Raw genomic sequence first — 13052 nt, 5'->3', positions numbered from 1 at the left:
GTACTTCATGGCTTGAGATGGCGAAATATCAAAGATATCTAGAAAGTCCATGTCTCGCGAGCATCGATTTCGTCAAGTCTAACTGTGATGTTGACTATATGGCGTTTCTACTTTGATGACAGTGCAAAACTCGTTTCAAGTAGCGAAAATCAGCCAAGATGTTCTTTGCAGCGACAAGCCGGCAGACGAAGCCGCTATAAAAGTCTCGGCACTGTGACGGACTGTGCGTACTTGCGCTAAAATGATCGCCGTGACTCCGCTGAAAGCTTAATATCACGGTGTAAAATCATTGGAAAAACAAGTTGCACACTGTCTTTCTCCAGAAATTTTCATGCGGCCGGCACGGCAGCTTCAGGAACCTTCATTCGAGATCTTTCAATCGATAACGAAGACCTCAAGTCACTTTCATCCAAACGACGAAATACTCACACCACGATCCAGATCTTCACCAAAGCCATCAATCGTTACTGATAGAATAACATTGGGCTCCTTGATTGGCTACCACCAGCACTTGCATCACCACCATCAGCACCCACCTACCTGCCTGCCGTTCAGTCAGTGCCTACCTTGTGACGAAGCACACCTTTCTCGAGCAACAGAAAGCGGACAAAAAAAGCAGCCATGGCCACCGAGATGATCAACAGGAAAAGAAAGGCCGACGATGGCGAGGGCGGCGCCAAGAAGAAGAAGAGATCCAAGAAGGCGCGCGAGGACGAGGGTGATCTCGACGTCGAGGCAGGTCTGAACAGGGCGTTCGAGCGCATGGACGGTCAGCTCCTGGCGGATCACATTGCTCAGAAGGTGACGAGGTTCGGGACCGATCTCAGCTCCGTTGAGCTTTCGGACCTGTACATATCTGGTGAGTGCACCTCATGCAAGTCTTGAACAAGGGAAGGTATAAGGAAGGCCTGGGGAATTGACATGTGACTGATGATGCAAAACAGCAAACGCTATCAAGGACACCACTTCCTTCCAAAAGCCCAGGAACAAGGACAACCTGCCAGAGTTCCTGGAGGAGTTCTCGGAGAATCCTGCCAAGTTGGCTGAGGCGCCCAAGAAGAACGGGTCGCCGCACACCTTGGTCGTGGCGGGCGCGGGTCTGCGTGCTGCGGATTTGGTCAGGTATGTTTCATTTCTATTCGGTGTTGAGTTCTTGCCCATTAGTTTTTGAGACTTTGAGTTGCGCTGACCAGAAGAATGGCAGATCTTTGAGGAAGTTTGGAACAAAGAACAACTCGGTTGCCAAGTTGGTAAGTTGCCATGTCCATGGTCCCGTTGATGTGAAGGAAAGAAGAACGACCAGTAGCTGATAAGGATCGTTCGACAGTTCGCCAAGCACTTCAAGGTTGAGGAGCAGGTCTCCTTCCTCAAGAAGAGCCGCACGGGAATTGCCGTCGGTACTCCCCAGCGTCTGATTGACCTAATCGAGAATGGTACGATATCTTTTGTCATTTGATCCATGCGCTTGCTCCGTTGTTTTGCTAACTCCTTCCAGAGTCGTTGTCTCTTGACAGCCTGAAGAGAATCGTTGTGGACGCTTCCCACATTGATCAGAAGAAGCGGGGCGTCGTTGACATGAGAGAGACGATGATGCCATTGATCAAGCTCCTGACGAGGAAGGAGCTCCAGGACCGCTACACGGCGGAGGAGAAGCATGTGGATTTGATCTTCTATTGAGCACAGGTATTCCTTCACTTTCTCTCTTAACGATACCTCTACCTACTTCTTGTAGCAAATGCACTTTCCAGACCACATACCCAAAGGACTGGTTCAAGAAACAGACCCCAAGTGACTCTGTTCCGTGTTCAACCTGGACCTTCTGCTGATTGCCCTTGTTCAGGGAAAGTGTACCATGCTCAACACCTCAACCCCCTCACCTGCTCCGTTCTGCTCCTTCCCTGATGTCGTTGCCCACCACGCCATGACACCATGGACATCATTGCTACTGTCACTCTGCACCTGTCGTTGCCCACCTCCCAGTTCACCATCATCCGGCTCCCAAGGCCATGAGACCAAATACTTATACCCGTCCTCCTCCCACTCTCAGGGTCTTCTCTTCTTCTCTTCTTCAGAACAGCACACTCTTTTCCCTCTCTTTTTGGATTAGGTATCCCAACTTCTTTCAATCATTCCTCTTCTTTTTTGGAGATCATACTTGAATTGCAGTCAGCTATCAGCTCTCAATCAACAACTATCGACTCCTTTTTTTGTGTTCTTCCTCTTCAAGATACCGCACACACAGACAGGGTCTCAGACAACACACCACCTTCACAACGACAAACGGCTTTTCGAGATCATCAGACCTCTCCGAAACAGCTCACAACGACTCCAGTCTTCACGATGAAGTCTTCCCTCTTGATGCTTACCCCCGCCACGGCGGCATTCGCTTCCGCTTTTCCCGACTGCAGTCAACCTTGCATTGCTCCCGCTCTCGATTCGTCCGGATGCCGCACACTTGCGTGCCTCTGTGAGAGGACTCACGAACTCCAGGTCAGTTTACCTTCCATGCTCTCCTTGTTTTGGTTTATTGTGACTCTGACTGACTTGGCCATCTCTCTCTCACAGACCATGTTCGAGTGCTTCATGGCCAACTGCAATGCCCAAGAGTACCATCCTGCCATCACCCGCATCTCCAACGACTGCATCAACTATGGCCCTCATGCTCAGTACCCGGTTCCGATGCGCTACATTTCTGGCTCTTCGAACGTTGCCTCTCCCTCTGCCGTTGACCGCATGCCCTACTCACTCAACCCAACTTTGCACCTCTTCACCACCAATCCCACCTCAATCAAGGATGATTGCCCTGACGGTAGCGGAAATGGCAACGGCAACGGTAACGGTGGTGCCGGTCTTGGTGCCGGTGGTCTGCCTCCCGGTTTCCCCTTTGGTCCTGCAGGAAGTGGCGCTGGCGCTTACGGCAATGGAGCTGGCAATGGCGGAAGTGGTGGCAACGGCAACGGCGGCAATGGTGCTGGCTCTGGTCTTGGAGGCTTGGGTGCCGGAGCTGGAACTTATGGCAACGGTGCTGGCAATGGAGCTGGCAACGGTCTTGGAGGCAATGGCAACGGCGGTTTCGGCAATGGTGCTGGCGGCCTGGGTGATGGTTCTGGTGCTTATGGCAATGGCGCAGGAGCTGGCAACGGTGCTGGCAATGGTGCTGACAATGGAGCTGGCAACGGTCTTGGAGGCAATGGCAACGGCGGTCTCGGCAATGGTGCTGGCGGCCTGGGTGATGGTTCTGGTGCTTATGGCAATGGCGCAGGAGCTGGCAACGGTGCTGGCAACGGTGCTGGCAATGGTGCTGGCAATGGTGCTGGCTCTGGTCTTGGAAGCTTGGGTGCCGGAGCTGGAACTTATGGCAACGGTGCTGGCAATGGAGCTGGCAACGGTCTTGGAAGCAACGGCAACGGCGGTCTCGGCAATGGTGCTGGGGGTCTGGGTGATGGTTCTGGTGCTTATGGCAATGGCGCAGGAGCTGGCAACGGTGCTGGCAATGGTGCTGACAATGGAACTGGCAACGGTCTTGGAGGCAATGGAGGCAATAGCAATGGAAATGGAAATGGTGCTGGTAATGGCAGCCTGGGCAATGGTGCTGGCAACGGTCTCGGAAATGGCAATGGCGGTGCGGGCAACGGTAACGGAGGCATGGGAGACTGCAGTGGCATGGGCGGAGGTGCCGGAAGTGCCGGAAGTGCCGGAGGTCCTGATGGCGGTGCTGGAGGTCTGGGCAACGGCGCTGGCGGTCCCGGTAATGGTGCTGGCGGTCCCGGCAATGGTGCTGGCGGTCTTGGCTATGGCTCCGGAGGTCCAAGCAGCGGTGCTGGCAACGGAAACGGCAACGGAAACGGCAACGGCAACGGCAACGGCAACGGCAACGGCAACGGCAACAATGGTGCCGGCACTGGCAATGGTAACGGCTCAGGCAACGGCTCAGGCAACGGCTCAGGCAACGGCTCAGGCAACGGCTCAGGCAACGGCTCAGGCAACGGCTCAGGCAACGGCTCAGGCAACGGCTCAGGCAACGGCTCAGGCAACGGCTCAGGCAACGGCTCAGGCAACGGCTCAGGCAACGGCTCAGGCAACGGCAACGGCAACGGCAACGGCGCTGGAGGTGCACCATGCCCCAATGGTAACGGCAACGGCAACGGCAACAACGGAGCTGGCAATGGCAACGGCAACAACGGAGCTGGCAATGGCAACGGCAACAACGGAGCTGGCAATGGCGCTGGCAATGGAGGCAATGAGAATGGAAATGGTGGTAACGGCGGCAACGGCGGTGCTGGTGCTGGCGGTCCTCCCCCTTCTCCCGCACAGATGCAAGGCCCCCTTGTTCAGACCATCTTTGTGATTGGAACTCCCAGCCCTGAAGCTATTGTCCCGGGATCCGGAGCTGGAAACGGCGGTGGCAATGGTGCTGGTAACGGCAACGGCGCTGGTAACGGCAACGGCGCTGGTAACGGCAACGGCGCTGGTAACGGCAACGGCGCTGGTAACGGCAACGGCGCTGGTAACGGCAACGGCGCTGGAAATGGTAATGGCAACGGGAACGGCGCTCCATGCCCCGACGATGGCAGCGGTAACGGCAACGGAGCTGGCGCTGGCAACGGGAATGGAAATGGCAATGGTGCTGGTGCTGGTAACGGAAATGGTGCTGGCAACGGCAATGCAAACGGCGCCGGTAATGGCAGTGGCGGCAACGGTGGTGATGGGGCTGGTAATGGCGTTGGCGCTGGCGGCCCTCCAGCACCTACTCCTTGTCCTCCTGGTGGCGGCCCATCATCATTCCTCGTCCTCACTGTCACCGTCCCTCAACCTGCGCGAATTATGGAGAAAAAGCAATACTGGAACGCCAATGTCATGGCCTATGGTGGTCCCGACGATGGTTCTGGTGCCGCACCGGGCAGCGGCGGCTCAGGAGTAGCGCCTGGCAACGGCAACGGCGGTTCTGGAGCGGCGCCTGGCAACAACGGCAATGGTGGCTCCGGATCAGCTCCCGGCAATGGTAACGGAGGTTCTGGTGTAGCACCTGGCAATGGCGGCATGGGACCCGGCAACGGAGGTTCTGGAGTCGCTCCCGGTAACGGCAACGGTGGTTCAGGAGCAGCTCCCGGCTCAGGAACAGCCCCCGGTAATGGAGGCTCCGGAGTGGCGCCCGGTAATGGCAATGGAGGCTCGGGCGCAGCACCAGCGAACGGTGCGCCACCAGCACAGGTTACTCAATCTCCGGCGGACACCAACACGCCCTCTCTCAGCCTTCTGCTCATTCCTGTCACCGTCATGATCGGCTGGGGATCTCTTTTGCTTTTCGTCTAGGATGAACAGGGCTATAATCTCTTTTCTTTTGTCCGATGGATCATTTTATCTCATTTTATGGTGTGCAAGGAGACTATGGCAGTTATTAGAGGATCATGTTGATATCATTTGAGTAGACAGTCTAACATTATTGAGGACTCAAGGACCTGGGCTCTTGTAAGATATCAGATTCGAAAACGAAGAGGGCTGACTAGAGTATTCAATCATATTCCTCTTACTTTTTGTCTGACATTGTGATGTTCTTGTTTGCTTGTCGTACCTTTGACTTGATGAGAGGTATGTTCTAGCAATGACTTTGCTTTGTGACTTAAAATCACGAAGCAAAATGGCAAAAAACGCGTGGCTCTGTCATCACAGGTCTTTAGATCCTTCACCCCAGGTGGTTGTCGGTCTGTTGGCCGTTGGCAAACATAGTCATACGAAATACATGGTAATTGACATGACGTATGTTGAACTTGCACGGTTGCTCGATGATGTATTCAAATTGATAGCTCTCCTTCACTTCTAACTTATTACTGCCTTTTTGGGATTCACAATCACTCACTCCCCAATAACATAAGTACACCCCTCGGGCCCAATCCAGACCTCATGCACCTGTCCAGCGTCCACATCCAACCTTTCACCAGGCCCGTGCGTGGTCTTCTCCTTTTCTGAACCTGGGTAGGCGATGGTCAAAGAGCCGGAGAGAAGGAGGTGCGTGGTTAGGGAGGAGTGTTTGTGGGGAGCGTAGTCTTTTGGTTAGTTGGTTGTTAGTGACGTGGGGGTGGATGGAACGAAAGGCAAACGGGCAAAAGGGACGGGACGGATAGAAAGGGTAAGTTAAGTAAGGGATAGTAAATGGAGGTGAGGGTAAAAGACATGAACATGAACATACGAGCACCACCTCCATCACTCCACGTAAAGACGCGGGAGAAACCCCAGGAGCGGACTTGGGATTCTGCTTCTTTTCGGGAGAGGGACGTCATATTTGTTGAAAATGGTTCCCAGTTTGTATGTAGGTAATTCTTGGTTGTTGGTTGGTGGCTTTGGTTGGCTTTGGCTGGCTTTGGTTGTTGGCTTTGGGACAAGATCACGGAAACGGGGTACGTATGGGGTATGGGGTGTGTGAATGGGGTGTGGGGAACGTATGGGGAATTGGTCTGGTCTCGGTGGTTTCGGTGGTTTCAGTGCCGTATGGTAGATCACTCGAGGTTTGTAGGTTCGAGTACGTGTAGTGTAGTGAATTGGTGTAGTGGTCAATTGGTGAATTGCCTTTTGGTGACTAGTGATTGTTGTAAGATACTGACTGTTATGACACTTGTTGCCGACTAGCCGAATGGCTTGAACTTACACTATGCGACTATAACTAATTGATTGATTGGCGTTCAGAAGCGTTCTATCTCCGACCGATGGTGATCTTCAGATGTTCGACTGCCAGAACCGTTCACATGGGCTACAGTGGCTGTGCATGAGTGGTTGATGTTGCGGATGGTGCGGATGACGTCACTTTTGGCAGCACAACGAAGTTCACTCAATCTCTTGGGTAACTGAAGCTGTATCGATGTTGTCGGTACCGATTTATTATGATCTGAACAAAAAAAGGTTAGAATCAACTGAAGAGAAAAGACGCAAGCTTGTTGGGGATGCGGACTGAGTAAATAATAGGTAGTGTTATTAAGTACCTAAGGTAGCAAGATCGCATGCAGCTTGTATAACTGCAAAAACTCTCAGCTCTCGCGGACTGCACGCAATTGAGACTTCTAGCTCTTTTCGGACGTCTCACCTCGTTGAGACAAAAAGAGAAACAATGACGGTCTAGAAAAAGCAATTGCAATTTGAGGAAGACAGGGAAAAGAAAAAGATCGAATGCAAAATAGTACAAAAAGAACGAAAAAGAAATGCCCAATAACAGGATTGAACTGTTGACCTTCGCATGGACTTGATATCTCGCAAGACAAGATATTAGTACGACGCTCTAACCAGCTGAGCTAATCGGGCTAATGATTGGTTGTTGGAAATAGTTACGAAACACTACCCTATGAAAGTAGAGATGCAAGCTGCACGCGTTGCTGCGCCTTCACTTGCATCCTGTCTGAGCATCAACTCGCATTTCGCATCAAATCAAGCATTCAGAGACTTGCACATCAGGAACGGATGTAAAGTTACCCAAAGGTAAATCACTTGTATTGTGTTCCCCACTAATCATGGGCGAGGACAGTTAACCTAAAAGTCTTCCCTGCAATACCTCCCAAACCAAACCAATAAATCCTTGCAACGACCTTTACTCCTCGGTCGTGATTCACTTAATCCCTGTCTTCCGTTGCCCTTCTCCTATTCGCCCCTTTCCCGTTTTCCCTGGGTATAATAGTAATGATAGTTCTGTGTGTGTGTGAGATGTTGTATATATATGTACGAAGTATCATATGTATAGAAATTCCTTCGCCAGCGATGGCGGGATGGATAAGTATCCAAGATGATGAACGATGATGCCAGATGCCAGATCCAAAAACCGATAAGAACAGGAGACTGCTAGACAAGAATGCCATAGCTTTTGTAGCCAACTATGGGCCAAAAGAAAAGATAAAAGATAAGGAAAAGATGTGATGTTCTGATAAGCAGTGAATAAGTGGGTTGGTGAGTTAGATTTCCAAAAACGCCCAGGTATGCATGATGTGGTATCAATGATGAGATCGAAGAGATATGAAGAGATGATGAAAAATGACACAAAGGGAAAGAAGGAATGTTTAGAGAAAATCCATCCGTCGCTCATTAGCCCCAGATAGGAGCATTGCGGTAAGCCGGTGAGTTGTAGCTGTGAAGGACCCGATAAGGCAGATTGGGACCATGCGAAGTCTGCATGCTCATGCTGCGCTTCCTATGATGGCTTGTCTGTCGGGGAACGTAGGGCGGGTATGCGCTGTCAGGCACCATCTGCCCCTGAACATCTTTGTAAGGGTCGTGTGTGGGCACCCCGTAGACACTTGACATGTCTGGAGGGTGAGCGTTTTGGAGGCGCAGCTGCTGATAAGCATCGTGACTGGGCCTGTGACGAAGCGTTTGAGTCCGCTGAATGTAGGAATTATGGCGCGGCTGGGCGCTGCTCGGCCTTTGTACCCCATTAATGTCCTGACTCTGTGCCGAAAGCGAGTTGTGACGGCTTGCTTGAAGCGAATTGTGACGACTCGTTCCATTTGAGGATGTCATGGAAGACTGACGGCTGATATCGGCCCTGATGGGTGGGTTCCAGTCGGGAATCTTGTAAGTAGGAGGCAGTGTATTTTGGCGCTGCCGGAAAGCGGAAAGTCGTCGAGGGTCCATCTGGGGAGGAGCAGCCGAAGTGCCCAAGTAATCCTGGCCAATGGTTCCCATTTCCTGGTGAGCACTGTAGTTCTGAGCTGCCTGTTCGTGCGTCGGGTAGCTGTGGATGCTTTCCCTGCTCGGCCTGCGACTGGACTGCGCAGACGGATAGCTGTGAATATTTTCACGGCTGACCTCATGTCTCAGGCTGGAAGTCGATGACTGTGGGCGAAGGTGAGTTTGAGGAACCCGAAGCGACATACGCCTCGTTTGCATGCTAACAGGTGGTTGGTTATGCGTCGTCTTGTGATCGAATGTCATGGACATGGTTCGGGGAAGCACTGGGCTGGGAAGTGACGCGGGAGGCAGTTCCATGGGAAGGCTAGCCAGGTTCGAGTGCGCTCCAACCATCTGCATATTGAGAGTTCGCTCAAGCGAGACAGTAAGACTCATGGCCCTCTCGCATGGCAGTCTGGAGTCGACCATTTCCGCGTCCTTGAGTGCTTCAGACCCGAAACTGCTCTTGACGGTGCCGTACACCTTTCCAGTCTTGGGTGGAAGAATCGAATCGTAGACGCCCGGTTGCTCCTCTTTGCGGCCCTCCTTCGCATCATCTTTGCTGACGGGTACGGGCTTCCTGACCATCGACTTTCTGATCGATTTTCTCCAGGAAATGCCCTTGGTCGTCGCGACTTCGCCAGTTTCCGCCTCAGGAACTGTGGGAACCGCGGGCTTGGCGGCGACCGCGTCAAGGCTTGCTTCAAGACTATTCACGCTAAAGATGGTCTTGAGGGTATCCATGCTGGAACTCTGCTTCAGAGCCAACCTCTTGGTGGTCATGGGAAAGCGCCTGCCGTGTTCGCGGAACTTGTGCTCGACGTCCTTCGGGACGGGTGGAACGCGCTCCTCTTCAAGTCCATGGCGGCTGTGTGTAGCCAAAGGACCGCTAGGGCGGCGAGCTCCGCTCAAAAATCTCGACAGCCTGCTTGGCTTCTGCGAGATGCTGCTGATGCTGAGAGCCGAGTTCGAACGATCTGATTTGCTGGACTTGGTGCTGGCTGGAGTAAGGCTGTTGAGTTCTGGCGACTTCGGGCTGCTGCCGGTCAGCGAAGGACGCTTTTCGCTTTTATTTGAGGACTTGGGAGTCAAGAGGCCGGCTTTAGCTTGCTGGCCGCGGAGAGAAAGACTCTTCCGGAGACTCTCAAACATCTGGCCTCCCTCGAGAGGAGAGATCGGGGGAGTATCCTTGGGAGGAACAGGTGGAGGCGCCTCTGATTCAGGGGTCATTAGGGGAGAAACAGTGAGTGGAATGTCGAGGCCGAAATCTTGAACCGGAATGGTCTGTTTGTCATTTGACTTTTTCCTCTTATGCTCAAAGGTCTGAGACTTGGTGTGAAGCGAGCGCAAAGACACATTGGAGCTGTATCCGGAATCGGCTTTGGCCAAAGGCTTGATGTTCAGAGGTTCGTCAGAGAGGCTCATGAAACCGCTATCTGTTCTAGCGACAGTCGCAGCTGCGTCACCGATGGGAGATGTGCTGGGCTGCGACTTTGCATTGGGATCAAGACGGACGTCCAAAACTTCGTTTGAAGAATACTCAGGCTGAGACAGGGCGGCCGGGACGCTGTTGGCTGGTCTCACAACGCGCGGCTCAGGTACTTTGACCTGGAGGAATTGATTCGCCTCCGCACGTGAATCTATGCTGCTCTGAACCCTCGAAAAATAGTCCCGTTGTCCCTTCCTCTCGAGCTCGGGGCTCATTGGGCTCGCAGAACCGTTGGTAATACGCAATGTTCCCAGTTTGAAAGCTCCAATTGACTGATATTCGTCCTCGCATGGTGTCACAACCCGCTGCAAAAGCTGTGGGTCTAGCCCAGGTGGCGGCATGGACAGAATACCCTCCCGGAAAGACTCGATCGACTGCTGGCGCGAGATCTGCGGCGTCTGTGGATGGCTGTATCGAACTGACTGCGAATGGGTCAGGCCATCTCTCGTAGAAGTTCTGCGCGTTGCCACACCGGGCGTCTGAAGTATCGATCGTCGGCGGACCGGCACATAGAGAGAAAGGTCGGAGTTTGCGCGGCTGATAGAAGCTCCGTTGTAGTCAAACTGGTCTCCGTTCCACGAGTACTCTGTCATCGTCGCCGCGCGCTCTGATACGGCACTTGTATGTTCGAAAGCCGGCTCCTCTGCAAGGTTGATTAGTCGTTGAGAAGCATAAGTAGCTGTATCGTAGTTCCAAGTTGTGCGGGTTTGAGGCGGACCAGCCCAGCTGCGGAAGACATTTGTTAGCAACCTTTTAGAAGGGTTTTGATGAAGGGAACTTACCTGTCCTGGCGTGGCTGCATATAAGCCGCGGCGGCGGACTCAAAAGTCATGGAGTTGGACCTGGGAATGGTACCTGTGGCGGTGTTGCAATTCCGTGAGGTTGGCCGAGCAGTGCTGGCCCCCTTTTCCTTATGAGGATTTCCTCGTGAAGACTTGGACCGAAACAGACTCATTCTCTTGGTAGCCTTTTCTTGTATCGACTTGAGTGACCCTTTCTTTTCCAATTCTGCCTCTCCTTCCTCCGGGATACCCTCGGACACATCGGCGGATGGGCGCATTATTGGCGCTGGGTTGGTTTCGAGAGGTACATTTTCGGGACGAGCAGGTAGGACGGCGCTCTGGCGTTTTAAACTGGTAGAGAGACCTCCGGGGTTCAAGAGAAGTAGGCCTTCGTTGGTAGGGTTGGCGGTTTTGGGCTTGGACAGCCTCTGGGGAGACGACTTGGGGGACGACTTCGGAGACGACCTCGGAACAGGGGTTTCGACTGCTGATTGTATATTCCCCATGATAGGTTGGTTGGTATTAATGCTGCTGGAGGAGGAGGGAAAGCTCCCTGGCGCAGAGACGGCGCTGGCAGGATCGAAGAGGGACGGCAGGATATTGCTATGCCTGTGCTGAAACTGCCATGCCGTGATCCGTGAATCGTGATATCCGTGATGCGGTGATGATGGTGGTGACCCGGGGTCTAGGTATGGGGAACGACCCTTATGGCGGCTTCATGTAGATGGACCTCGGCCTCTACACTCTTTCGTATTATTAGGAGGAGAGGAGAGGGAAAGAGGAACTGGACATGGAAACAATTAAAGCGGGAAAGCGAAACGAGAGGGAGGGAAGGTGGGTCGGAGCTAAGGAGAGATGTGCTCGGGTCTTATCAGGAAGGCAGCATGGACAGGGCAGCCAGGAAAGAAGGAACGGAAGGTACCTACGGTCAGGTCCCAGGGCCGGGGCTCCATCGTCAGCTTGGTTGGCAATGGCGTGTGCTGGGCTTACAGTTGCCCTGGTCCCTGCCGGCTGCTCACTAGTCCGTTGCCGAGTCGCTGCAACCTCGTTGACAAGTTGACATGCTGGTGCTGACAAGACATTTTGGTATTGGCCGTACAGTAACGTAACTTTCCCTTTTCCCTTCTTGCATTGCCCTGCGCCGCTGGGTCTGAGACGTCTGACGCCAAAGCAAAACACAACAACAACCCTCTGACGGTGGTGGTGGGGGGAGGAGGGGAAGACCCCAAACGGGAGGTTGGAACCGTTGGAACATGGCAGATATGACAGACAGGGAAACCACAAAGACAAATGGAAATCCGAAAACGACTCTTTGGCAGTCTTGGCTTCTATCAGATCACCCTCTTTTTGCCTCTCAGTGACGCCCACAAACACATGGAGAGCCGCACGGCATTCGGTTCACGGCAGTCCGAGAGCAGACGGTGATGCATCCAACCTTTGGACTAAGAGCGACCACGACAGGATGTCAACAAGACCAAACGTTGTCACTACACTTTGGCTGACCAACTGCCAGGCCCGAGACTTCTCTGACCTCAGGTCGGCAAAATATGGAAATGAACATCAGACAAAGAGCTCTTCCCCTATCCCGAAATTAACTCTTGCCGTACCGGTTGAAATGTGAAAATTGCAGATGGCCAATTTGGTGGATTTCGGATCTTTTCCTGGGATGATGGGCTCCCATTTCACTGAGTGCACTTTGACTTTTTCGAATTCAAGTTGTGGATCTGCATGCCAAACCGGAGAAACTGCGTCACTGAAGCGGGAATGCCAAGGACAAGCCCCAGGCGTCATTCATTTCGTCTCATGTATCTTTCCTCCCCAACAACGCGGGGAAGGTACTTTGCACTTGGGCTTTTGATGAGAGCCCGGAGCAGTCGAACCTGAATCGGCGGACTCGTCTGATATCCCACCGAGAGGTACCTGCCTGCCCTTGTGCCTGTGCCTGTACCCGACCTGTTGATGTACCCCATTTTGCTTGGGCATCCAAATCTGGAAAGAAATCAGGCGCGACAAAAGATTTTCTTTATAAAGAGGCCTTGATGCTCGTCACATCCTTCCATCTTGCGGTTCATCGGCAGTCAACCCTCTTGTTGGCCATTTCACCGCCACGACAGATTTGGGCAACAAAGGAAAGA

At 53.0% G+C, this 13052-nt stretch overlaps 4 protein-coding genes and 1 non-coding gene across 5 annotated transcripts; 2 read left to right on the top strand and 3 right to left on the bottom strand.

The window, feature by feature from the left end:
* Window positions 1–380: 380 nt before the first annotated feature.
* SMAC4_09079 (uncharacterized protein) lies at window positions 381–1677 on the top strand (the record flags this gene model as incomplete). Its single annotated transcript, XM_066090889.1, has 5 exons — window positions 381–859; window positions 945–1122; window positions 1205–1250; window positions 1328–1433; window positions 1496–1677. The coding sequence occupies exons 1-5, from the start codon at window positions 622–624 to the stop codon at window positions 1675–1677; spliced, it is 750 nt and encodes a 249-aa protein (XP_065945496.1). The 5' UTR covers window positions 381–621.
* Window positions 1678–2340: 663 nt separating this feature from the next.
* SMAC4_09080 (uncharacterized protein) lies at window positions 2341–5313 on the top strand (the record flags this gene model as incomplete). The annotated part of the gene is made up of 5 exons (XM_066090890.1): window positions 2341–2490; window positions 2566–3187; window positions 3530–3748; window positions 4592–5002; window positions 5099–5313. 5 exons carry the CDS (start codon window positions 2341–2343, stop codon window positions 5311–5313), a joined length of 1617 nt encoding a protein of 538 aa, XP_065945495.1.
* A 444-nt stretch (window positions 5314–5757) lies between these two features.
* Window positions 5758–6826, bottom strand: SMAC4_05277 (uncharacterized protein). Its single transcript, XM_003347027.2, has 3 exons — window positions 6644–6826; window positions 6188–6574; window positions 5758–6044 (listed from the first exon to the last, which is right to left on the bottom strand). Exons 2-3 carry the CDS (start codon window positions 6276–6278, stop codon window positions 5854–5856), a joined length of 282 nt encoding a protein of 93 aa, XP_003347075.1. The 5' UTR covers window positions 6279–6574; window positions 6644–6826; the 3' UTR covers window positions 5758–5853.
* A 365-nt stretch (window positions 6827–7191) lies between these two features.
* SMAC4_13015 lies at window positions 7192–7290 on the bottom strand. Its single transcript has 2 exons — window positions 7253–7290; window positions 7192–7227 (listed from the first exon to the last, which is right to left on the bottom strand). It is a non-coding gene; the product is annotated as a tRNA-Ile (tRNA).
* Window positions 7291–7443: 153 nt separating this feature from the next.
* On the bottom strand, window positions 7444–11679 carry SMAC4_05276 (uncharacterized protein). Its single transcript, XM_003347026.2, has 2 exons — window positions 10918–11679; window positions 7444–10861 (listed from the first exon to the last, which is right to left on the bottom strand). The coding sequence occupies exons 1-2, from the start codon at window positions 11421–11423 to the stop codon at window positions 8062–8064; spliced, it is 3306 nt and encodes a 1101-aa protein (XP_003347074.1). The 5' UTR covers window positions 11424–11679; the 3' UTR covers window positions 7444–8061.
* Window positions 11680–13052: the final 1373 nt, after the last annotated feature.

Source organism: Sordaria macrospora, chromosome 1, assembly GCF_033870435.1.
Source record: "Sordaria macrospora chromosome 1, complete sequence".
NCBI lineage: Eukaryota > Fungi > Ascomycota > Sordariomycetes > Sordariales > Sordariaceae > Sordaria > Sordaria macrospora.
The sequence above is the reverse complement of the archived record's forward strand: the minus strand, read 5'-3'. Positions and strand labels throughout refer to the sequence as shown.